The 27970-nt window shown below is 35.5% G+C and overlaps 1 protein-coding gene across 1 annotated transcript; it reads left to right on the forward strand.

Moving 5' to 3' along the window:
* The first annotated feature begins 1070 nt into the window (after positions 1 to 1070).
* On the forward strand, positions 1071 to 27163 carry LOC128999941 (queuine tRNA-ribosyltransferase catalytic subunit 1-like). Its single transcript, XM_054426731.1, has 8 exons — positions 1071 to 1456; positions 2329 to 2418; positions 13649 to 13802; positions 15209 to 15344; positions 15834 to 15995; positions 16639 to 16807; positions 22798 to 22992; positions 26939 to 27163. The coding sequence occupies exons 1-8, from the start codon at positions 1298 to 1300 to the stop codon at positions 27161 to 27163; spliced, it is 1290 nt and encodes a 429-aa protein (XP_054282706.1). The 5' UTR covers positions 1071 to 1297.
* Positions 27164 to 27970: the final 807 nt, after the last annotated feature.

Here is a 27970-nt window from a genome sequence, read left to right on the forward strand (position 1 = left end):
CCATACCTAACTTTTTTTATCTCAGAAAGTAAAGTAAAGTTTTTAGAAAGTAAACTCGTATAAACACACAGAACAAACGAGCACTACTTACATAAAAGATAAATCCTCTAAACACGATAATTATAGAGTATAAAATAAAAAAATATATATATATACGGAATTAATATTTTTTCCTTAAAAGTACCTGTGAACCAAAATTTCCTCGGGGAAAATCATTAGTACCGTATTCTCTGAGCGTATTATTTGGTCAATGCTATTTATCCTAACAAATTTTGTGGTTTGTGGGTTTAGCATGCATCTAGCGGCAAGGCGGCCGCTGCCGGGACTGCAGTGACGTCATCGCGTGCAGTCCGCTCTGTCTAGCCCACCTCTTTAACTCCATACATCATGAGTCCAATCTACCTCTACCTGTCATGTCACCTGTGCCCGGAATAGGCACACGGAAGGGACTAAGGCTAAAGGTGTAGTGACGTCATATATCTAGTGGCTAATGTCTTCTCTTGAGGCGACACGATTACCGTAACGAAACGATGTGATTTCAGCGGCGTTTGTGGCATAGTTGGTAGCGATTCGGATTGGTGTTCAGGAGGTCCCGGGTTCGAATCCCGCTGGCAGCTTTAACTTTTTGTCAACAAATTTTTCATATCAGCAAGTTTGGTTGGTTAGGTTAGGTTATGACAGTTTAATTTTATAATACTAAATTTTAAAATTAATTTTATAATTAATTAAAAATTATAAGTAATTATTGATTAGATTTTTATCTTGTATAGTTTTTATATTATCAGCAAGTCTGGTTGGTTAGGTTATGTTATGACAGTTTAATTTTAAAAATTAATTTTATAATTTGAAACAATATTTTATAATTAAAAAGTTAATTTTATAACTAAAAATTAAAAAAAAAAAAAAATTATTTCAACTTAGCAGTTCTAGCGGCGAACGCTGACACTACAAGATATGTTAGCCTTAGTCCCTCCCGTGTGCCCCACCGACCTGTGCCCTGTCTGTGACTGAGCCTGTGACCTGCTGGTCTGTCAGCTGTCTGTGAATATTTGATTGTGTGTGAGAACAAACATAACCTAACCTTTATTATTGAATTGATTTAAAAGTTACTTCTTACTAAGTAATTTCCTCGTAATCGTAAATATATTGAGTATGTCTATGACTTCAATATTACAACGAAGTATTAATTCATGCATGTTTTCAATTATTTGACTTGATTCTTAATCGGTCTGGTCCAGGTGAAATAGTATAGGGTACATTGTTTGTTTTAAGGAAAATCTACTAACTTACACAAGAAATGACGGAAACCCAAGCAAATCAAAGAAATACTAATATTTCTTCTGCGTTGACATTTAATATTCTAGCATGCTGTAATATGTCAATGGCAAGGACAGCGATAATGAAATTACCACATTATGATGTGGAAACTCCAGTTTTCATGCCAGTAGGAACACAGGTAACTAAACTTACATTAACAAAAGTGTACAATAGATAATTTAGTGCAATTTTCTTTGATTTTTTTGGAAACTATTTACTGTTTCGAGAGCACAAGATCAGTCCTTCTTGAGATGTCTACTAAGAAGATCTTTAGCTGGCAGCAGCTGGTGTGTGTGATCCTATCTACACAGCGGAGACCAAAACGGAGAGACCGTTGCTACAAGCCAGATCAAAATACAGTGGCAATACCCTGTTAACTTGATTTTAAAGCGATGATCGACAGAAAGTCTGTTTCCCACCAGAAGTCGGTAAAGATCAAAGGGTGTTCCAAACATTGTGAAACAATTGTTTCTGAACCTCTACGATGTTTGCAACACTTCCCCGCCACCCACCGCACCTATTGACCACCACGTGACTACTTGCCACACACGCTGCCGTGGCCAATGAAGATCCTCTTCTGTAGACATCTTCAGAGGGACTGACCAACTGACATTGTGTTCTCTTTTTTGTAAACACATGTTCCTAACTCCAGTGTAAACGCCGCTTTAGTCTGACATGGCAGTAGGGCCTATGTACTCTTTGAAGGAGTGGTGAATCCTTAATGCTAGTCTAATCACAGGTGCCCTACCGTCCAGCTATTCATGCCTTAAGGTTAAAGCTGAAAGCTAAGGTACTTACATTTTCCTTGGAGTGTGGCATACTATACTTATATCTTTACCTTTTAGAATCTTTCTCTTTTATTTTTATGAAAACCTGCAGACCCCAAATTGTCTAGGTTTCAGTTTTGCTTTCTGCCTTATTGAAAGCTTTACAGTTTTATTTGAAAAAAATCTTTTGGCACCGTTTAAAGGAGCTTTATGTTTGTAATTATTGACAAATTTTATTTCACAGGGCACATTAAAAGGACTTCTACCAGAACAGTTGAAGGCACTGGACTGTCAAATTATGCTTGGGAATACTTACCACTTAGGAACTCGCCCAGTAAGTATGATTTTTGCTTTAGAAACTATTAATTGGATTTTATTCAAAACGTTTGAAACAAAAATAAACTGTTGGTTGAGATAACTTCAAGGTTTTTTTAAACTAAGTGTGTTTTTTACTAAGTGTGTTTTTCAACTAAGTCTAAGTGTAAATTTTCTTGTACAAAATTCACCTGGCTTAAATTTTTTTAATGTTTAAATTTTTGATCTAGATCCTCTGAAATATTGTGAAAGTTATATAGGCTAGTCCTAACTTAAAAAAGGGAGTTTGTCTTTATAAGACAAAATAATGCCCATGATCTTGTACTTAATTTCATGTGATCCAGTAGGTTGTTAGACTTATTCATATTGCTCCAGTGCAAACGGACGTGAATTCATAATTGCAACTAAATTGACCTAGATACACCCTCAAATAAATCGTATACCCCGCCGCAGCAAAACTGCAGAATAAGTTAATTTCCATTTGCCTAATTTTCAATTGAATATATTTATATAGCATTAGGTTCAACAAGTGCCTATGCTTGCTGCAAAAAGGGGGGGGGTGGGTTAATAAAGTGTGCTTTTAAGTAAAATTTTAATAGTTTGGTATAAAATAAATAAATTTGCCAAGTTTGATCAAATTATATCCACAGACAAGCAAACTACAACAGTTTAAATACTTTCATAAGGATGAAATAGGAATTTTAAATTTACAATTTGTTTTATTTTCTCCGTTACCTATAACTGTAGAAAAACACAATGTACTAAATTAGTTATCTTTTTAAGCGCTTTAAAATGTTGTAAGGATAAATTGGAAAATTATCCTCCCAAGTAAGTGAGTAAGTTAGTGAATGAATGAATGAATGAATGAATGAATGAATGAATCCTTTTTATTTCATTACAGTACATCATTTACAATGGTACAAACACAATTACTGAAATGTAATCCCCAAATGGGCTAATGCCTGTGGTTGGGGATTGAGTCCATCATCCGCACAATAAAACAATAAATTTAGGCTACTTTTAAAATGGGAAAAAAATATACATTGTACACATAATTTTGATTACAAGAAAAGATAAATAATAAAAAAACTAGTTTACGAGGTAAATATATACAAAAAGATTCAGTGTATGAAAAATTAATGCACACATATATCACGCGTTCAGTTTGCACGTTAAAATATAGGAAAAGCCTTTTATATATATAGATTACCATTAGAAATAACACATAATTTGAAATGCCTGAGACTTGGCACATACATTCTACTCACATAGCCCTAACACATTCACACAGACCACTCATACCTACACAAACTCACAAAAGAACCACACTCACCACAACATACATTCACAGCCACTACCTTCCATAGTGCCCGCCCCGGGACCCACAGGCGGCTGGTAGCTCTTTTTAAAAAAAAGCCGTCACTGCACTGTCCCTGTGGTCCAGCCTAGCGGGGTACCCCTGGCACACCACAGACACACCCACCTCAAACTCACGCACACACACACAACACACACAAACATACACGCACGCAACGGCATAGATATACTGCAGTTGTTGATGAAATGATAGTAGTATCTATATGTAAATGGAGGTGAAATAGTTTCTTATTCTGTGACGGCCAACTTCTAGTAACCATTTGTCAATAATTTTTTTGTATGTACGTAGACTGCAAGGAGGGGGGGATTTAATAATTAGTGGAAGTTGGGAATAAATTATGTTTGCAAGATAAAAAGACGAAGTGCTGTTTATTGATTTTGTTAATCTAGGAGTAATAATTCCATGATTAGTTGTTGATCTAGTATGGTATTGATGTGTAATATGTTGGAACAAGAACGTTTCATTTTTATGAATATAGAGAATTATATTTTTTATAAAGAGTTGGGGTATATTAAGAACTTTGAATTCGTTGAACAAAATATTTGAGGGATAACGGCGATTTTTTTTTAGTGCTATCTTGATAATAGATTTTTGAATTGTTTCAAGTGGCGATAAAACATTTTGATAACAACCACCCCAAGCTAAGATTCCATATTGCAATAGAGATTGTACATAAGCATAATACACAGTTCTAATCAAGTCGGGGGGAAGTATCCTGTTGATGCGTGAAAAGATAAAAGATACTTTACGCAGCTTACTTCTTACATAAGTAATATGGCAATTCCATTTTAAGCGGTTGTCAAAGATGATACCCAGATATTTATATTCAGATACTCTCTCAATGCACTCACACATCACGCATTCATACAGCCTCGCACTTCCGCACGTGTGCAAACGCAGATGCAGGCCGACCGGGTCGTGGTCGGCTCTCACAGACACAGGCATATATTTGGTTTTGGAAATATTGACTGAGAGCCGACTCTGGTCGAACCACTGCTTGACAGCGCGAAGGCCCCGCTCAGCCACACGGTACACTTGCTCCCAGCTGTCGCCTTCAAAAAGTAAAACGGAATCGTCGGCGTAAAGGAAAAGTTTTCCACCATCCAATAAGACCCTACCTAGATTATTTATATAAACGAGGAACAATAGAGGCCCAAGCGAACTTCCTTGGAAAACCCCAAATTCAATCAGTTGAGGTACACTGGAGTGGCCCAAAATTGACACAACTTGAAATCGATTACTAAAATAACTCCTAAACCACTCCAGTGCAACCCCACGGACGCCTATTAAGCTCAATTTGTTCAGTAAAATTTCCCTGTCAACTGTATCGAAAGCTTTGGCCAAATCTATAAAGACTAAAAGAGGTTTCTTATTTCTCCCAACTGCGTCATGAATATTTTTAGTGAGTAGAAAAAGGTCATCATTTAAATTTTTATCCTTCCTAAAGCCAAATTGGTTTTCAAATAAAATGTTGTTAACCATCAAATAATTTTCTAGCTGCTCCCTAACGCACTTTTCTAATAATTTAGACAACACACTTGTTAATGTAATTGGTCTGAAACTCACACATTGGTTTTTCTGTCCACTCTTGTAGATTGGAATTACTTTCCCTAGTTTGAAAAAATCTGGGAAAACCCCAGATGTCAAACTCATGTTTATAATATAAAGAATTGGCGATTTAAGTATATTTATGTTTAGCTTGATTAATTTAGTTGGAATTCCATCTACACCTGGGGCAGAGCCACCTTTCATATTATTGACCAATTTTACTAAATCTATCTCTGAAATAGGCGTCAGCTGGAAGGTAGAGTCCGTCCGGTAATCCTCATCTCTCACGATAGGTTCAGACACAGGGGGGACAGAACTGGCTAAGTCGGCTCCTACATTGACGTAATATTCGTTAAAAGTATTCGCAGCTTCTATAATATCATCTGTACCTATACAAATCCTTTTACCTAGAAACTGGTTGATAGGGAAATCCTCCTTAATCTTTTTTGTACCCATGATTTCAGTTATATTGTTCCATAATTTTTTGTTGTCGTTCCGAGATTCATTTGATTTCCTGCGATAATAAAGAAGTTTAGCAGAAGCAATAATCTTACTAAGGGCGTTTCTGTATTTTTTAAAACGTAGTTTTAAGACTGCATTAAAGGGTTGATTTTTTAAACGTCTACTCATCCCATCTCTGACACGGATCGATCTGACAATACCAGACGTAATCCAAGGTTTTATTTTAAACTCCTTTGATGAAATTGTTTTCCTTGTAGTAGATAATGAAATAATTTCTTGTAACTTATTAACAAAAAGATTACAACTATCATTAACGTCGTTTACATCCGTGATAACAGACCAGTCCGTATCAGAGATAAGGCGGTTTGCAATAGAAAAATCCAAACACGTTTTCTCTGTTTTGGCTTGTAAAATTGGAGTGGCATCTGAGATATCTTTCGGACCTTGTAATTGTGCAACCGTGAAAAAATGGTCCGTTAGAGCACATTTAATGATTGCGGATTTAATGAAGTTAGTGTTTTTACAGTCGGTGAAAAAATTATCCAGACAGCTTTCTGTATCTTCTGTAACTCTGGTTGGCAAATTTATACAACTAATAAAACCTGAACCATATAAAACATCCAAGTAGCGTTGTGAGAGATTGTCTACTTTATTTGGTAAAATGCAGCAGTTAATGTCGCCGACCAGCCAGTGTGTCCTATCCCTGGGTCTATTATCTAAGTAGGCTTCAAGGTCGTCAATAAAGAGAGATAGATCACTAGACGGACTCCTGTACACCGATAGCAGCGAAATCCACGCACCGCCAAACGATACATCTACTTTAACACACGTCGCTCCAAACATACCAACCTCATCCATGCACGCAGAAAAACACTTTTTCACGAATACAATCACACCATCATTACGATTTCTACTCTCTTTGTTCATAAACACGTTATAACCATCCATACTCACATTCGCACTAGATTCATCCACCCAATTCTCAGTTAAAACAATTATATTAAAATGATATACATAACTATCTAAAATAATAATCAGCTCGTCTATATTTTTACTATAACTTCTAATATTTAGACTAAGAATCGTTAAACTATTTTTAATATCTGCATTAAACTCACTGAAAAAATTAAATGTCGATATGTCTTCGTATATGTGTGCATTCACATTTTGATAAGATATTATGTCGTCAAAGATTTCCTCCATTAAAAGAGACAAACCCACCTGAGAGCCCATAGAAACTTCAGATAAAACAAAGATTAACTAGGAGTACAATGTAGTTGTCTGCTTGCAATATTGAGCGGAGCAAGCACATTAATCAATCATTTTGAAAAATGTAACGACAAATTTATTGTTTACGTCATAATTAGTTTTAATTTAATATATTAAGTTTTAATAATTATTAGTTACTAAAAAATTGTCTAAACAGTACAAAAAAGCATTTATTTACATAATACAAGTTAAGAAAACATTCACACAGTTAAAAATACATGAACTCAAATCAAATCAAATCAATTTATAGGAATTTTGCAGAGTAATAAGTAATAATGAAATAGTAAGAATAATAATAGTGTTCATTGCTGTATAAGTGAACGCAGACGTGCCAGTTCTCTACGTTTAGTTTCCCAACCCGCATTATTGTTGATACACTTGAGAAGGCGGTCTTGAGAAAAGCCTGGTTCAATTATAAGTCCTTCGATGGACCGAACCCGTGACATTGCAACATACGTAAGACCCAGGGCAAACTCTGTCGTACCAATGTCAACTACTGCTTTGTCAACTGTCATTCCCTGAGCCTTATGGACAGTAATACCATAGGCAACTTGCAAGGGAAACTGTCTTCTTGTACAGGACACGTTGTTTTTTCGGTATCCAACAGTGAGTGGTAATATCGGAAGAGAGCCATTAAAAGTTGGACCTTCGTATCCATCAAAATGGACCAAAATACAAATTGGAAAGTCGTCCATCGATCTATTCGGTCCATAGACAATATCAACAACATTCCCCAGACTGCCGTTGCACAAGCCTTGGGAGGTCCAGATGTTTTGGCGTAGTACGCGACAACCTTGAGATAGCTGCAGAGTTGCTTGTAGTCCTTGGGCTTCATCCTCTGATGCACCACATGCTGTTAAGTTGTTATGTTTTGCTTTTATTAAAGCAACAGGCTTGTTTGAAGACCGTAACATGAGTTGATTGTATTGATGTACGGCGTCTTTCCTTGCTTTTATTCGAATTGCGCTTGTGAAACTTTTTACTGTAGCAACGTTGTTTGATGAAAATTGTGTTTTAAGCAATTCATAGTCAGATAGAGTTAATTGACCTAGAGCCATACGCTTTAAAGTTTCTCTGAAACAGTTCTGATCATCTCCAATTTGACGCATCACCTGCTTCAACTCAAATACTGTTTTGAACTGCTCAAAAAGAAATCTTCCTTCAATTGAAGAAACGTTTCTTGGGTCTGCTGGAGCTAGTAATGTGCGATCCAGAACTGGTGGCAACTGGTTGAAATCACCAAAAAAGTAGACAATACAACCACCAAAAGGTAATTCTTGACGATTAGTGAATGCTTGACGCAGACGTTTGTCTATCATGGAGAGCATTCGAGTGCCAACCATTGACATCTCATCGCAAATAATTACTTTGACAGTACGGAAATCTTCCTGTAATTGGCGCTCCGCCTTACCTGTAAGATCGGAAACAGTACCACCTCGTGTTTGGACTATATGTAGTGCGTTGTGTATTGTTTGTCCGTTTATATTATTGGCAGCCACACCTGTTGGCGCCATCAAAATAACACTTGAGCTACCATGCAGGGATTCAATCATATGTACCATTTTATTTATAATAAATGACTTTCCGGTTCCAGCCCCCCCTTGCACGAGTGTAAGCTTTTCACTTGATTCATTCGCTAGTTGCTGTGCTAGGTGGTCCAGTATTTTCTGTTGACCCTCATTAGGCGATAACACATTATTAGAATGATCGTTTGTAATATTTACTTGTATTTCTTTCTGTTTCTGTATGAAATCTAAGTTCTCTTCTAGTCCAGGATATTTGTCATAAGTGCCAAACCTATTGTACTCTCGATCCATATCACGGTAACCTAGTATCACATCCTGAGGTGCTTGGTTGGGAAGTGTTCTTGCCAACTCCTGCCAGTCATGGTGGTCTTCTTCTAGTAGTACTACGTGGTCAGTATCGATGTCTTCAATTTCTGGTAGTTCCCACAATGAAAGGTTCCGTGAAGTAAAGGATTCTTTCCATGTTGTGTGTGTCTTTAAAGCTTCGCAGTTTCGCCATGCAATGTGCATCAGTAATTTTTGCTTGTAGTAAATTTCATCATTTTCTTCATTTATTCCAGGTTTTACTACCGGACGGAGCTGAAGGACACGTGATTTTCTGTGGTTGATAAGCCTACCACGAACAATCTTGTGCTTTGTGGCAAACTCGCATAACGTCATTGGCTCAAGTGTTGCTGATCTCATAGCATAGTGATCCATGATAGAAGTTTGTATAAACTCATCTGTATCTGTACTTGTATTTGCCACAGCAGTCATCAGTAGAAATGTATAGCTTTACAAACTGCCTACTGGAATGGTACAGAGGATCGCCCGTGAGGAGATGCATGACTTCGCATGCTGAAATATCTCGTTGACCTATCACTTTAGTTAACATTTTGGTGAATGCCTTTTTTGCGTGATCATTGGGTGTACAGCTAGTCATGATTTCTTTGAAAAGTGTTTGAAAATCTTGTGACTGGGGTTCTCCTTTTGTCGCATATTTCGATATATAGTTTACAATAGCGTGTTCAGATGCTATGATCTTGCAATCAGTGTTTGCTCGCCACAGTTGGGACACAAAGGGGTTGTGGTCATTCAAGAGTTCATCATTACGCTTTGATTTATATTGCCAAACTCCTTGTTCGTCTCTTGACAATGTAGAGTCCAACAATTTTGGTTTTGGAAATTTAAAGCGACATTCTTGTGGATGTGAGGGATCTTTTAGACAGTAAACACTGTGTTGAGTGTGTCGCTGTACTCTGTTCAATAGTTGTGAAAAATGTATTGGATCTCCCAGAACTATATCAGTTGCCCAAACACTTGAAGGATGCTTTTCAGCTCTTGGTGCGTCTATTCCAGGGTTGTAAGCTGACACGATAGTGTCATAATACGCCTTATGAACTGCTAAATCATCAATTGATGCAGTATCGAATGTACGGACATCAGGCGCATTTTCAAGCCAAAGAACAGCATGAACGTGAGGACTACCGCGGTGTTGGTATTCAAAACGCCACCAAAAATCTGTTATCTTTAACTTTTCCTTCAATATGTCCATAAAAATGCAAACACGCTTTGAAAAGTACTCGTCTGCAATAAGTGGGTTTTCACTAAGCTTTTCTTGCATAACTTGGCTTGCTTGCTTCTCGGTAAGTAAATTTAATTCTTCAACAGATATACCAAAATGCCTCGCCAGACAACTCCACCAAAGGTCTGCTGCACTTAACGTAAGAAACAATGTTGGTACGCCCAGCTGATTAACCATTGACTGAAGCTCTAAACGTCGTTGGTACCAAAATGATGAAGTGCCACGGATTTTGGAACCCCATGTCAGCAAACGTTTTATTATTGACGGGTTTCTAGCTACTTCCACTTCTAACTGTGCTATATTACCACAAAAGTCATTTTTTTTAGCGAATATAGCACTCTGTCGACAGGCATCGTGTCTTTGCATTGTATTCAAGCAGAAAAATCGGAATCGAGGATCTTGAGAAAATCGTTTGTCTTCATATCTCATAAGAAACTCACACCACTCTCGAAATGAAACCTTGATGTTCCTAGTTAGGTCAAGGAAATCTGCAGCACCGTTTGGGAACAAATGGGGGAATGCTTGTGGAATATAACCGGAGTGTGTAAATTCATTGATGGGAATAGGTGAAGCTCTTGGCCATTTTATTTGGTTTATTATAGCGGATTCTTGACTTTGTCTCGGAATTAGTGGAACTGCTGTTTCTTCAATATGATCTTTGTCAAATGATTCATTAGATAAACCACCTTCGTCAATATATCTTAATTCATCAGCGACACTGTCATCCAATGGCAAAGACTCAATAACGTCCATATCTATATGAACATCAGCATAATATTGATTATGTGTTTGTAGCCAATGAAGTGCTTGTAGGACCTTTTGCTTCCTCACACGGAAATCGGAATAACTTGTTACTCCTGCGCGGCGTACAATCACAATCCCAAGGCGAGAAGGGGCGATTGGCAGCGATGTAGCGATATCAGTTATATCTTGTTCAACATTTATTACCTGTCCTTTGTAATGATATTGACCTAATGATCTGCACGCTTTAAACTGGTATACCCGCATGACAGGGTGGATTCCAGCTATTAACATTTGTTCAATCATTGAAAGATTTTGGAGTTCTGCAGGAACGATTGATGGTTGCATGTTGTTTGCCGAAGAAAATTTTTCGGGATTTTTGATGCATGATGTACAAATGTAGTTATCATTGCTAACTATGTCCAAGCGTTTACAGATTGAGCATGGTTGATACGAAAGTTCATCCAAATTCTGCTTAAACCTCTGAGCATACTCTTCATCAGTTGTAGTCGCCCGCCAAACATGACGGGATGCGTTAACGGTGCGTCCCCCAAGATTGGCCCCACCTCTCCGTAAACGTGGCATTTGCCTGAGAAAACATACACATTTTGATAGTTAACTTGAAAACAACCCTCATAATTAAGCTAAATGAATCAAAATAGTAAAGAAAATCAAAATATTAATTTCAAACAGTGTTTAGTAACAGTCAATCAGATATAATAATTGACAATTGGATACAGAAGTAGACATCCTACATTCCACCTATATGGACCAGCTTTTGCCAAAATATATTATTTTTTTTAAACGTAGTCGTGTGAGCCAGTCACAGAATGCGCTAGTATCTAAAATCCTATTTTCTAAATATTTTTTTATGAAATAGTTTATGAGTCATAACAGTTGTTGCTATAGCTCATATTGAGTCAATCCACCAGTTTGACAATCAAACAGGACTAATTTGCCAAAAACATTGTGTATTAGACAGAAATTATGTAGTAATTTAGATCAGCGCATAATTCAAGACAAACTTTATTAAAACAGGGAAAAACTTCTAACATGGCGATGTTTAATGGTCTACTTGTCCCAATAGTTAAGGGTATAATAATTATAAGCTGTATAATAAGAATCAACATACAGAATAAAAGAAAAATTTAACAATCCTTCATTAAAAAGTACACTTGGAGACAATAGATTGTGTCTTGGCTCGATAAAACCATTTGCATAGACTCGAAGCTGTTTAATAGTAATCAATCGCTCTTTCTTTGATAATGTAAACTGTTAAAGTAATGTATAGCTGGCTTATAAACTTGACAAAATTATATGCTATTCTTGTAACCAAAATGTCGCACAGCTTAGTGGCCAATGTTAATATTACTATTTATTACATTTAAAAGTAAAACTTTCACGATTTCATAGTTAGGAAAAAAATTTAAATGGACTTGAGGATTGGACTTTTGAATGAGAGAATACAGTAAGATAGGTGACACATTTTAAGTAGCCATAAACATACTTTATTAGTGGTATAAACCAGAATTCAGTTTCAGCAATATACCAATAGGCTTTGCCAAAAATATAGATATTAAGTTAATACCTATATGCTGTTATTTGTATGCTGTATCATTGTACACTAACTTGCATTAAGTTACATATATATATATATATATATATAATTTCTATTAAGTGGTATACTATATATTAGTACATAATTGATTCAGTTTTGATTATTTCCATTTCCTGGTTCTTGGTTTTTGATTTAGATAATGGTCCAAGATATGCAAATCTGTAAATTATTAATTTAAGATAGATTTAGTTGACACCATTCAATGTACAACACTGTACTTTATGAATAAAGCATATTTGATTTGATTTGATTTTGATTTGATATAAACCAGAATTCAGTTTCAGCAATATACCAATAGGCTTTGCCAAAAATATAGATATTAAGTTAATACCTATGCTGTTATTTATGCTGTATCATTGTACACTAAATTGCATTAAGTTACATATATATATAATTTCTATACTGCAAATGAATCATGGTAGGCCTATGTGAGACCTGTATTATTAAAAGGTAATAACGATTATTATTATATTATTATTACCTTTTGTATGTAGAATTTCCTTTCCTCTATTTTTCTTCAATGTCTTCTTGGTATTAAAACAAAATCAAACTCACCAATTCAATTACTGTACCTCAATTAAACTGTTAACATTGTTGTGAGGGATTGGGGTTAGCCACGGGGATCGTGTAAATAGTTTTAACATATGTTTAAAAGCATTGTTGGTTGCCGCGCCAGTTACTGGGATTGCGGAACAGAAATCTCTTTTGTAATAAAAAAAAAATTATGTTTTGAGGGTCGAAAATGGGAAAACCAATTTTTACCCAATAAAATACTGTTTCCATGATCTCGCCCTAAATATTCAATCCAAATTTCATCATAGGGGTTGGACAAAAATTACTCACATTGGCAAAATACTGGCAAGTCCACGAGCAGGAGCAAGCATCCTCGGTTCCCATGGCTTTGGCCTAGCGGTAAATAATAATTGTTTGATTTTCCTCTGCATACTATCCCATTATTAGCCAGATGGCATTACTGCCATTTCTTTACTATTTTAAAGAAGAAAAATAATTTAGTGATACGATAATTACTGCTGTTTTTTCTGGGTTATTATATAATATATATAGGCTATATCCCCAAAAGGTTTCCTGGCTACGACTTTGCACAGTTTAAATATGATCTGAATAACAATTTGTTGTTGGAAGGGCCCAGAGTTGATCAAGAAGGCAGGTGGATTACACAAGTTTATGGGTTGGGACAGAGCTTTGCTGACGGACTCTGGAGGCTTTCAAATGGTGTCACTGTTGACTCTAGCTGAAATCACTGAGGAAGGGGTCAAGTTCAAATCACCTTACACAGGTATATTGGAATACTGGAATTATTGCGTTTTAAATTTCCTAATATTTTCTTGTATTTGTCAAAATATGTCTATGTTTTATTGTAAGTTTGTAATCAAAGGTCAAAGGAGATACAGTTCTTTGAACAACAAAACATAATCTACAGAAGAACTCCAATTGTCTGAATCAATTGGGAACGAACCCCATTCGCATTGTAAAAAATTTGGATAATTGTATTTTTACCAAAATTTAGGGTATTTTAATGAAAATAGGACGAGTCATGCAGAGCTTTTACTATTGCTCTTGCCGCGATCACAGCATACAATTATGATTTTCCGTGACTGCGGGAGATAATGATGTCTACAAGACCATAAAAGATATTCAAGATTTTGCCGTGATTGCGGAAAACAACAATGTTGATGTTTCTCTGAGCACGGGAGACGATGATGATGTCCACGTGATCGCAAAAGAGGTTTTTTGTGAATTTTGCCGTGATCCCGGCATCTGCCTTCTTTAGGCCTATTGACGATTCTTATTACTGTGGTTTTAAGTTTTTAAAATTAATTATGTAGGTACCTAAGTGATTCGGATAGTTTGAGTTCAGATTTAATTGAAGTTCTACTGCAATTGTAAACTAGCAATATATACCTTTGGACAGGTATTTAGTGTACTGGTTACATTTTGAAATCTAAGACCAAACAACATTTAGCTAATTGTCATCTGTGTGTATAAATAGGCCTAATTATGAACATCCATTGGTACCCGTAGGATTTTTTCAGGGGGTGTTGGGGGAAAACTGCCATCTTGATCTAGAGGTAAATGTTCAATTTTTGGCTGGCTGTCTAAAACCTGAAATCATCTATAAAAACCATTAAAATTAACTTTACTGTCTGTGTGAACTGCTTTCTTCTTTTGTTATATTTAACTCTTTATAGCTTTTGTTTGTAGTGTTTACACAAAATTAACATTAATTTTTCATGAAATATTTCAAAAGCAAATATTAAAGAGTTTTTTGCATGCTAATAAACTAGGTGCAGGCCTACGTAATGCAGTTGTCTGCTTGCAATATTTAGCGGAGCTAGCATATTAATCCAATACTTTATAAAGTCCTTGCTACATCTGTTTCTCATAAATGAGATTAAATACTTGCAGTTTCCAATGTCAATTATATATTTGGTTCACATAAATGGAATGTCTATTTGCAGTACTGTATTCAAAGTCAATTATAAGTCTGGTTCATGTAAATGCAGGAACCAAAGTCCAAACCATATAGAGTGCCTATTTGCAGTATCCAAAGTCAATGGTACGTCTGGTTCACGTCAATGGAATGTCTAACTTACTTGCAGTATCCAAACTTACTTGTATAAAAATAATAATAAATTTTGATACATCACAAATTGTGTTAACAATGAACTCTTACACTTTCAGAAGACCAGGAGCTAATGTTAAGCCCTGAGACTTCAATCAAAATCCAAAATGCAATTGGTGCAGACATAATCATGCAATTGGATGATGTGATTAAAACTACGTCCACAGGACCTCGGGTGGAGGAAGCCACATACAGGTGAGTTGGTTACTACACTCCATTCAAATTGTGACATTTATAGCCTGGAATGGCTGAGGTGTCTCGTGTAACTGTACTGGCTATAAATACCTTAAACACTTTAATACTCAGCTAACTAGAATCATCCTTATGTGAACATGGATATATTTCAACTTAATTACTCCTTGGCGTTAAGTTAACCATTCTTGGAAATAGTTAGTTTTTTACTATAAATGTTAAATTAATAAATTTTATTTTAGTAAACTCATCTCTTCAGATTTTAAGTAAGCTGATTATACAATAGTTGACAACAATATGCGACAATAAACTACAATCAATATCTTACTTTCATTAATTTAATTACTTACAATCGAATTTTACAAGTGACAAACTAGCACAGCTGATAACCTAATTCTAGCAGATTCGTTTTTTCCCTAGGTGTATTGGACGCATGTTTTAAAATTTAAAACCAATCGTTTTTGCCTAACTGTCACACACTACTATTAACAGGACTACAAGATGGTTGGACCGTTGTCTTGCCGCCCATGAGAACCCTGGCACACAGAACATCTTCCCCATCGTGCAAGGAGTTCTGGATGAGCGACTCAGAGTCGAGAGCGCCAAGCAGCACGCACAGCGTGATGTCAGGGGCTTTGCTATCGGTGGCCTTAGGTGAGAACCACAAGATACATGGTTAGACTTGGTTCATCTCAATCTTAGTTGAAACTTACCTAATGACAACAAGGGTCACTTTTCACTTACCCTTTTCTGTAAAGAATTATCTATTGTTAATAGACTATCTGTCATACAGTAATACGGAAACTTCTTGAATTTTAGAATGCAAAAGTTTATCACTAAGTAAATTATGAGAGCATTGAATTTACATGTATCTTTTTGGCCAAATTATAGTGTTTAGTATCATTATCCACCTCAACCCACCTCTAATCTTGATGTAGGTTTGTGTCACAGTGCTGCCATTAATACTTTTTCAGCACAAGTCATTCTTGTACTGATGTGACTCATCCCATGTTTTGCTTGAATGTTCCGCGCATTGTGATCTGGCAAATGCAAGGTTAAAAGAGTCTACCGCCGCAGCCAGGATCATAACTATCCTTGTGTATTAGTGATACATTTTCATGTTTTGTATGTAAATTTATTTTGATGTCTTAACATATTGCATGCTTTAATAATGTTGTGCTTGTAACTTAACTAGTCGAAGAAAAATTTGGCCTACAGACCAAGATATCCTAAGATAGTAAGATATCCTATTTTGTCATAAAAGAAGCCCAAAGGCTATAAAATATGTGTTCCACAGTGGTGGAGAAGCCAAAGATGACTTCTGGCGGATGGTACATCTGTCCTCTACACATCTGCCGGATGACCGTCCGCGCTATGTCATGGGCGTCGGGTTCGCGGTGGACCTTGTAGTGTGTGTCGCTCTGGGCGCGGACATGTTTGACTGTGTCTTCCCTACCAGAACTGCTGTAAGTAATGTTACTATTGATTACAACCCATTACATAGGGAAGGTTATTTTTGCACAAATATTTAGTTTAAAAGGTTACAGAGTATAGGTTTGATAATCTGACCTTAGATATATATCCCCTATAAATACAAAACTGACTGTTAGAGAGTTTTGGTCACTCAGTTGTCACTTGTCTGTCATCGGTAAAATTAACGATACATGGCCCAAAGTACGTGGCCTGGCGATAGCCGATATTAAAAATTACGAAAAGTTCTGAGCTTTGGTGAGTGTAGAGAATACCAAATTGGGCTCTATTTCATTCGCATATATTTTACAAAGGTTATTTTATTATTTTTACGAGTTTTATTTAGATTTTTGTCACTGGCCCATGTCCTGGGCAGGATTCTGCATGCACAATCCTAAGCATAAATTCTGTCTTTTCCGAGACTATTTTATTTACCAAGCACTTTAAACGTTTGATATTATTTTTGTTTCATAGTAGTAGTTACTTTATTTTTATTATAGTCTTTTTATAGTATCCTATTATTACAGTTATTGGTTTTATTTAAAAAGCTCATACTTTGGGTGAGTGGCACACCCAGTGTGAGTTTTTTTTTGCGCTCTGATTGAAAAAGGATAAGTGTATGAGCAAACCGTACCGGTATAATGTGTTATAGTTCAAATAAAAATTACCAGAAAGTTGCCAAAATTGTTTATTGGTGTAGTGCCAATTTTTTCCCCAACTCCGACTTTTTTCCTCCAACCATGGTATCCTTAATATCGCCATTCTTTATGAACTTAAAAGTTGGCATTGCTTCAACATTGTACTTTTTCGCAATACTTTGGTGATTGGGTACGTCTACTCTCAGAAAGATAACATTCGGAAACAGTTTGGCATATCTATCAAAGTGGGGTGATATTAATTGGCAAGGTTCACACCACACTGCAAAGAAATCTATCACAACAAGCTTTCCATCTCTGTTGGCTTCATTCAACTTATTTGTCAAGTCTTCTTCGCTTGTCACAACTTGTAGGTTGGCTAGAACACATTAAAATTATTAATTATTAGGCTAAATACACTTTTACTTTATATACAGTAGGACCTCGATATTTGAAATCTGAAGGGGATATGATACAAATTTGAGTTATCGAGTTTTTTTTATGAAATATTATGTTAGATTATGTGTTTTTTAAGTTAGAGGTTCGAGTAATGAATGTGCTATACCAAAAATTTCAGATACCTAGGTATTGAATTCTCACAACGATGTTAACCTTTATAACTTGACTAATAAACGCGCAAAAGCTTCTTAAAGTGATCTCAAGCTATTTACGTACTGAAGGGTAACTGTGGAAGCCAAAGCATGCATACAAATGGTATACTGAATTACTTTCTCTTACTTAATCGGCCCTGATTTAAGCCACGTCTCCACCTAGCGTACATGTTCGTTTTCGGTGTTGTTTTGGTGGAGACACCTTTTGCAACATTCTTAGTGTCGTTGTGGGAACCGGATGTTGGCTGTAAAAGTTAGCTACCAGACCGAACATTTTAGTGGAAATCTTGTTTTTCCTTGTTCAGCTAGTAGCATTTATCATTGTTTGTATTAAAGTTTGGCATTTGCTTGTGTTTTTTTAAGACATTGTGTTTTGTATTATTTTTTGATTGAATGCCCAACCAATTTCGGAATTTTTAAATGGACATTATGAGTGAATCAGCAGGAGCAGTGTAGTAGAGTGTAGTAAAGGGAGTAGAGTGCAGTGTAGGAGAGTGTAGTAACAAACTGTGGACAGTAGAAAACACCATTGGTCTAATCCAGTCATATGACCACACCATTTATGTCAGTTCTGCACGAAAATGGTCACTGCACTCATTTCTTCAAACAGTTGTATCTGCCACCAACAAGGTGGTCGACGAGTGGACATGAGCAAATAAGCAGATGCTATGCAAAATAAATAACGACAACTCTGTGTAGATGTACTAATCATTACACAACACAAGATCACCAACTAATCAAAATGTTATTATAAGCAAACATTGATTTATTAGTCTATAAAGCAACCAAAATGATCGCCGAACATCTTTGTCTGTTTTATATGTTTGCGAACAATGTTCAGCGAACGTGTTCGGTTGGTGGAGACGAGGCTTTAGGAATGTTTTTATCTCGACATAGTTTTGACCACGTTAAACACATTTGTCCACGTCTTTAAACTTACCGTTTTTACATTGTTTCTTACTGATTAATCCACCTTCATCATCATGCACTCACCGGTTTTTCAAAATCGTAGATAAAGTATAAGAAAAATTTAACTCCACAGACGATTTTAAATTTTTTCTCTAACCCATCGTCAACTGCAATCACCCTTCTTTTTTTGTGTCAATGTTTTTCACGTACGCTTAACTGATGACATGACGTCCGACGTGAACCAAATTATCTCTATAACTTGCAGACTAGCCATTGCCAAACAAAAAAAGGAAGTTGGATTTTCATGTCTTGACAGGAATCAAAACACAGCTGACTTGTATTGTACAGCAAAACTTCAAGTTATAGAGGCACATCATGAACTTCTACTTATAAAGGTAAACTTCGAGTTATTGAGGCTTGATATTGGGGAAAAATAGAGTTATAGAGGTTCAGTATTACTGATCAAAAACCATTAAATTTGACTTATTGAGGTTAAATATTATTAAAACCTTCGACTTGTAGAAGTACTCCTTACATTGTGATTCATGAGGAAATCAACGGGATTATGAAAACTTTGAGATATCAAAGTTCGAGTTATTGAGGTTGTTGAAGCTGAAACTTGAAAAGAAACAAGCTATTTCTAATTTATTATTGGCCTAGAAGAACTTTAAAACATATTTTCGATACTGTACTTCTTTGAAACTTATGGTATCGACTATCGATACTTTTGTTGCGATATTTTGGTGGAATAGATACTGCAGTTCCGATACGGTATTGATAACAAGTATCAGATGATTGGTAGCCCTAGTATCTCAACGTCTCTAGTGTTGACTCCTGTTTGGACTCCTGTCCAAATTCAATTATGACACCATTAATAACAAAGAAAATCGTGTAAAAATTAGTTTTTTTTATTTTAGTAATGTAGGTACTCTTTGTTTTAAAAAGTTAATAATTTTAAGGCCTAATCTAAGAGTACAATAAGTTTATTATCGTTAACATGCTACTAATCCTTTGCTCAGCTAGCCTCACACTTTAACTATCATTCTTGTGCCATTAACACCTAGTACTTATTGGCCTTGTTTTAACTGTAAAGGGCCACTTACAACTTAAATCTATCTCAACAACAAATTCAAATTACTAGAAGCTCACCTGGAGGTTCACCAGGTTGTTGGTCAAAGGGACGCCACCACCACGTAGCTCCAACAAATAAAAGCAGTGTGATCTAAAAAAAACAAAAAAAAAACGCTTTGCAATGGCAAGAACATTCAGTGTTAAAGGATGTAGTCCCCCTCACATAATAAATCACCTTAAAAGTTAAAACCAATACCTCAGATTAAAATTATGGCTTAGACATTCTATTTCTCTCGAAATTATCTTCATTTTTAAAGAAAAACAATGAAAATCCGTGGAGTGGTTGTATCAGAATCTGGGCAAAAACCCTTCACGTTTTAATATTTGGTAATATAACATTTTAAAAGATTTTCATAGATGTAAGAGTGTTATTTGGAGCAAACTGTTACTTCCTTGACCACTTCAATACATTCAAAATATATTTTATTTTATTTTACTGTTACTGTTGCATATAAAAAAAGTTCTCTATTCTGATATTTTCTCACTGAATCAAATCATAATAAATAATTGAGTTTTGGAGAAATTTCTTAAGTAATGACCTTGTTATTTTTTAAATTAGCTTTAGCATATTTTTAGCATTTAGCCTACAGTTTATGTAACATTAAAATAACTCCTTAACCAGTCTAAAGGTAAGGTTCAAGCTAAAGTCTATCATTTTATGTAGATATAAATAGTGACCATTAAAATTTTAAGGCTTAAAAGTATTACTATACGTCAAAACCTCTACCATAAATTCTAAACATTGCTTTAGGCAAGGTTGTCTAAACCATGGTACTATCTTGGTAATACAATTCATTTTTCAATGTTTCACAGTTTTAAAAATTGCTGCAAAACACCCTGAAAAAAAATTAAAAAACTATCATAAAACTTACCGGTACCAACAAGATAAAATACACAGGGGGAGGGGACATGTTCGTAGATCTGTTACTATCCCCTTCCGTTGATTGACTGATTCAATTATAGCTGCACAGATGTTGTGTATTTGTCATCTCAATAAATAATTATGGCAACAATTTTATAACAACGTTAAAAACATACAAGTAGGCTACTGTAAACATTCCATGGATATATCAGTATGGAGCAGATCAAAATATAAAGTATAACACCTCGAGTAAAATCTTTGATAAAAAATGTCTTCCTCCTCAGCAAACAATAGTTTTTGCACAAAGGATGCTTACCTTTAGGATACTATGCTTACCTTTAAGATTTTCAACTTACTCCCTATGGGCCGTCCCCCATAGGTGACGTCCGAACACCATGTACACAAAAAAGTAGCTTACTTAATTAATTTTAATATAAAAATTAAACTAATTTATTTATTACCTGTAATGATATGTCAAATTTGTTTGAGATATCTAATTTTGTTTTGAAGTTATAAAGTCGTCCTAAGACTTAATTGTCACCCTGTATATTACATACTAATTACCTTACCTTAATTCTGTGGCCATTCTCAGCTTGCTCCCAGGTAACTCTTACCTTTCTTAGCTATTTTTCCACTTGATCTTTCAACAATATATAGAGATTTTGAATGGGTGGGATTGGCGGGCCTTGAGTAATTACTTAATAGATGCTTGGTCCAAAAGATGGGGGTTAATCCAAGAATTTAATCTGTAAAAATCATTTTCCCAAATTTCATACTTTAATTTTTTTAAATTATTATTTATTACTTTTATGAAGGCATCAAAATTGCATTAGTTTTAAGATGAAAATGTATTATTTATATACCAAGAATTGTTGAAATATATATTTGGGTTAAAATACGCACATAGTGGCGTCCCCATCTTAAATAATTGAATTGAATTGAATATATATATTAATTTGATCAAATAATGCTAGATTGTATGGAAAAATGTAGGCTATTGTTCTGTTTCTAAAAAAGAAAAATTTACTTATATTTTTTTATTACTATTCTTTTAATTTATGCAAATCTATATAAAAATATACATCCATTTTAAAAATATGTCCATTGTTAAAAAATGAATTGTTTTATTTATTTATCTTTTATTTTTTTAATCCGATTTACGAGAACAGTTTACGTTAATTTAGCCATTGTTATACAAGTGCTAATCAGGTACGCCAGCCGCAACAGACGTATGTCCATTGTTGTATTTAGTGCTAACAAATTTATTATTGTACATTTATTTAATAAATAAGAGCACTTTAATTTCATTTCACTTGATCTTTCCATTTGTCTGCTCACTACTGGTCTCCCCTCAAATACTTTAAAATATGAGCATTTTCGGCTCTTCTCGCCACTTATTAAGTTGGCAAAAAGTTTTCACCACTTACTTGAAAGAAATTGAAAAAAAAACTAACCATACAATTGAATTTTGTGCCTAAAATCAATAATTGATGAGCAACTATTCCACGGTAAATTTAAAGAACAATATTTTCCTCTTCTTTCCCCTGCAATAGGGGTATTGCAAAAAATAGACAATTGCAATAAGCACTTCACAAATATATGCCAAAATCCCCATAAAAAGGAAGGGTACTCTGCTAGCAAGGAATTTAATTTACTACTGTATTTTTTTTAAATTTTACAATGTAAGCTAAAATTAAGATATTTTAGGTCTTTGAAAACATTTCTGTATCAAATTGAAACCTTCCTTGGTTTCAAAATGCTGTCAGGGAAAAAGATATTCTCTTTTGAATATGGTGTGAATAACTCTTGCTTAACTAACCATTGTCATTGGTGACCAGAGGTTCGGGTGTGCACTGGTGGACAGTGGACAGATAAACCTGAAGCACAAGAAGTATGAGGAAGATTACCGGCCCATACAGGATGACTGTGACTGCAGCACCTGCAAGCATTACACTCGCGCCTACCTGCATTGTATAGCTACAGCACTACCAGTGGCATGCCACCTGCTGACCGTACACAACCTGTCGTACCAGGTAAGACATTGGGTTCAGTTTTATCATTTTTATTTGCTTATAAGCCACAGAGATTATTGTATCATGCAAATACGTGGATATCTGTGAATGTACGTTTTCATCAAGACTTGGGATTGTGGCTAATTGTTTACGCGTAATCCGTAAGGACCAACAGGATCAAAGTACACGCTATGTCCCATTTTGGTTGCAAACATGCCACAACTGTCTATAAACTAATATGTTTTAATAAATCAAATTTACTACAAATCCTGTCCCTAGAAAATTACAGCTTAAATGTAATACTGCCTGAAGGCCAGTAATATACGAGGGTTGTTCATTAATTAATGTCTCCTTTGAGCTCTTGTCGCAGTCAAGTGAGCCGGTTAAAATCTGAGACCAATCTAGTTTCTTCAAGTCTAGCCATTCTCACCACTTTGGGAGTACAGTAGAACCTCACTAATCCGACCTCTGATGGTCCGACTCCTCGCTTGGTCCGACCGTGCCGCCAACACAATAGGCTTCCGCTAACATAACCTCATTGTCCAAGATAAATATCCAGAAAACTTTATAAATTGTGTTTATTTTAGTCTAATGTGTTGAAATTTGTTATATATTGAACCATGTCTGCCCATTATTAATATTAAGTAGGCTCCCACATTATTGTTTTTTTTTGAAAATCACAGTTCATTTGACAAAAATTAAATGGAATCAAAACAAAGGAATGCCGATCAAAGCTTCAAGGTCAAGCTATCCGTTTGCACTGACAATCGTCTGCTCAGGCCTACACACGACACATCCGTCTGCTGTGCGCTTGCTATGTCACAACATTTTGTGATTGGGTATTTGGTAATCATGACAGCTTTAGTAGCCTGTGATTGGGTGATTAGTAACCATGGCAACTTGTTGAATGGATGGATGAAGAGAAACTTAACAAAGAATAGAGGAACAAAGAGAAAGAATAAGCGATGTTTTTATGTCATTGTTATTTTTATTTGTGTATTTTACGACTGTTGTTATGCTATAAGTAGGCTACTGTTATTTCATACTTTTTTATGCGTTATCTAATGTTTTGATCGACATTTTCTGTCCTGAAACAGCGTAGCAGTAGCCTACTAGACTTTCTAATGTTCTGTTCTTTATTTTGATGTTTGGCAATTTGTTAGAGTAAAAGTTTGAAAAAGCTGTAATTTTAAAAGTTACAGTTTTTATTACTGAACCAAGGGTAATGACATAACATAATTATCATGATTGCGCAATAGCCCACTAATTGTATTTTTATGATGTAATATGCAAATTATTACATTAACATCCATTTAGTTTATGAGTTGGAAATAACTGTTTCATGTCATGTTGGATTAACCGTGGTTATCATTTATCACTGGTCTGTTCAAAATACAGTTTTACTACGTTTTTATGTCAATAAACGCGTTCCTCTGATAATCCGACCTTTTTGCTGTTCCGACCATGCTCCCGGTCCCATAGGTGACGGATTAGCGAGGTTCTACTGTATAAGTTACGTCATATGAAACAGTTGTGAAAGAAAAAATAAACACTCCAGATCTCCAGGTCTCAGTCATAAACTGCTTTTAAAGTCCGTCGCCAGTTGTCTGACAAGAACGGAGTAAGGTTTTGGATTTATAAAATGCGAAAGATGTGGGGTGGACTTGGAATTTCATCAGTCTCGTTTGAGGCAATGACCAAAGCTAGAGAAATATTTCCTGTGGATCACGGTGAGACCGAACAGGAGAGATTCCCGAACTAATTGAAGAAGTCTCTCTTTCAGCTATAAAATAAAGCACAACAGCAAACACTGGTAGCCCTAAACACATTGGCCATCAAGCAAAGTTTTTTTAAATTTTTTACTTCAACAGGTTTCCTACCGTTCGTCTCATTCCTCTGTGTGTGAAGTCTCCACTCCAGACACCCAGTACAATACACTGTCTCGGTGGAAAGTGATGAACACCTGTCGTTTTGCAAATATGTATTACCCGCTGTGAGCTGTCTAAGCCACATTTTATACGTCAAAACACTTTTCTGTATGGATATATATCAACTGGCAACAGATTGTAACATGGGTTGACTAGTCCAGTAAATAGAGAAAGAAATAGGGGTGTTAACTTACAAACGGTCCGGTAAGTCTAAATTTTTTATATGTTGTCTAGGATGGTAAGTAGGTGTTAAACCGCAAAATGAACAATTCTACCTCCTCCGCGCCCGCCGCCATATTGAAAAATCGAAAAAAATCGGTACTTTCTAGAGATTTTCACCTATATCTCCGTTTTGGTGCGTTTTAGCGAAAAATATTTAATTGCAATGTTGTAGACAATTAAATTTCCTATAATATAATTATAAAAATTTGGTTCTAAGACTTATGGATACGAAAATATTCAAATTATTTTACAATAAAACGTATTTTTTTTGTTATTTTGCCAAATCTCTTTCTTTAGATCGCTGTAATTCAGTAAAAAAAATTTTAAAAAAAAAAATTTAAAAAATTTAAAAATTTACTTGCTGTGTTGGTGGGTTGTTATAAATTTAACACCTCCTCTCACAAGTGTATATTTGTAAGGGAGGAATATAGTACCTGCATCATGAGCATTGCACTGTTACATGTAGTAAGTACAGTAAGTATGGTTTCATAAACTGAAAATTAAACCGAAAACTGAAAGTTAATTTGTTAATTTTTAGGTCCCAAAAGCGAAAAAATAGACCCATTCTTTTAATTTGTTTTGTTTGTTTTTCAGCCCCACATCAAACGGTTGGCCTAAAGAATAGAAGCATTTTGTAGGTAATTAAATGCTCTATACATGTGATTGGGATACTTGTTATCCTAGAATATTTCATTACTGAATTACAGCGATCTAAAGAAAGAGATTTGGCAAAATAACAAAAAAAATACGTTTTATTGTAAAATAATTTGAATATTTTCGTATCCATAAGTCTTAGAACCAAATTGTTATACTTATATTATAGGAAATTTAATTGTCTACAACATTGCAATTACATATTGTTCGCTAAAACGCACCAAAACGGAGATATAGGCGAAAATCTCTAGAAAGTACCGATTTTTTCGATTTTTCAATATGGCGGCGGGCGCGGAGGGGGTAGAATTGTGCATTTTGCGGTTTTAACACCTACTTACCATCCTAGACAACATATAAAAAATTTAGACTTACCGGACCGTTTGCAAGTTAACATACCTCTATTCACTGGACTATGACCCCCTTCCTTCAGAAACTTAAAGTTAATAACAGAATGTGACATAGGCTAATAGACTAATAGGCCTTTAGTAAAATGAAACAATTAAAATCCTCCATCCACTTAATGAAGTAAAGAAAAGAAAATTGGTCTAAGATTACTGCTAGCTTGCTTGGCTGCGATAACTCGATGGAGACCTTAATTTACAGACATCCCCCGAATATTTTTAATTACAATAGATCCTCTATAATCCCAACACTGTGCCAATCCGGCACTCCAGTAATCTGGAGTCTTTTGACGGGTGTGGTCTTCTGTTATAGCGGCCAAATTCTGATTATCTCCCGCGGCCATATAGACAAATAGACATCATCATCCATTCCACTCCCGCTTTCATAGAAACATCATCATCCTTAGTTTGCCTCAATAAAGAAGCATTTTCATTCATTCATTGATTCATCGTCATCTTGCGCGATGTTTGACAAAAATCATGAACATCTCCCGCAGCCGTGTAGACATTATCGTCTCCCACCATCATGGAAATGTCATTGTCGTCATGCCCGATCGTGGCAATAGCGGTTTCTGATTGTGCGATCTTCGGAGACGTGTTTAAAGTGTATTTTAAGTCTTTTTATTGATAACATTCCCGTAATCCGGCATATTCACTAATCTGGCAGTATCACGGTTCTATATCTACTGGATTACTGAGAGTATACTGTAATTGATTGAGTAAGATATACAATCATGCTACATAATCATTTTCTGTTTTTAGATGAGGCTTATGAAAGGAATGCGAGAGAGTATAAAGGCTCAACGATTCCCGGAGTATGTACAAGGTTTCATGAGCAAAATGTACTCAGATAGCAAGTATCCAAAGTGGGTGACTGACGCTTTAGCTAAAGTGAACATTCATTTGACACCAAGTCCTAACAGAGAAAATGTGACAGAAGTTCCAAATAAAAAACCTTTAAAAGACTCTTGTAACAATTGTACATAAAGTATTTCATATAGATGTTTATGTTTAAATCAATAACCAGTCCTTCCTTTTTATTTTGCTAATTTTGTGTCATCAGAAAATAATATTTATTTGTTTGCCACTACCAGCAAGAGGTTAAAAATTTTAGAATACAGTAGAATCCCGCAAACTCGGCACTCGATAACCCGGCAGTCTGGATAACTCTGCCATCATCTGGCTCAGAAAATTAGTGATTTTTTGAGTCTGAGTTAAACATGGACTCAAGCCAGCTCAAGTCAAATCATTCGCAACTCATACCAAGGGTTTGTTGTACTATATCTGATGACTTAATACTGACGTGTAATATAAATATAAATAAAAAAGGCGGTTAAAAAGCTTAAAAATGTTATTGTTCTTATTTTTAACCCTAGTTCCTGATAACCCGGCATTTCACAAACTCGGCACCCTTCCAGTCCACATTACGCTGAGTTTGCGGGACTCTACTGTATTTGGCTATACAATATAATTATTACTTAGGCCTAAAAAGACTGACTTTTGTATCTTTAGAAAGGGAGTGTTGAACGACATCCAATGATATAAGTCAGTGTCACAACGACTTTATACTCTTAAAAAGATATTAGTTGCACCATGTCCAAAGCCGCTGTTAAGCCATTTGCATGACGTCCAATAGCTCAGCTCTGTTGCACGGCTTCCAGAGCGCCTAAACACTGTGAGTATTGTTTTTTTTTTTGTCTTTATTGCATACTAACCTAACATAACCTAATTTAACCTTGCTCTGATTGCATTTGTGTTCAATCACAGACAATAAAAAAAAATTCCCTTATTTAA

The sequence above is a fragment of the Macrosteles quadrilineatus genome, unplaced genomic scaffold, assembly GCF_028750875.1.
Source record: "Macrosteles quadrilineatus isolate MER2022 unplaced genomic scaffold, UCM_ALF_1.0 Scaffold_8__2_contigs__length_117827958, whole genome shotgun sequence".
NCBI lineage: Eukaryota > Metazoa > Arthropoda > Insecta > Hemiptera > Cicadellidae > Macrosteles > Macrosteles quadrilineatus.

What these genes read in the sequence shown, in the direction of transcription:
- LOC128999941 (XM_054426731.1), top strand. Translation starts at nt 1,298, where the DNA reads ATGACGGAAACCCAAGCAAATCAAAGAAATACTAATATTTCTTCTGCG. An exon ending in TCATGCCAGTAGGAACACAG is followed by an intron (nt 1,457 to 2,328) that starts GTAACTAAACTT and finishes TTTATTTCACAG; the next exon opens with GGCACATTAAAAGGACTTCT. An exon ending in TCTTCCCTACCAGAACTGCT is followed by an intron (nt 16,808 to 22,797) that starts GTAAGTAATGTT and finishes ATTGGTGACCAG; the next exon opens with AGGTTCGGGTGTGCACTGGT.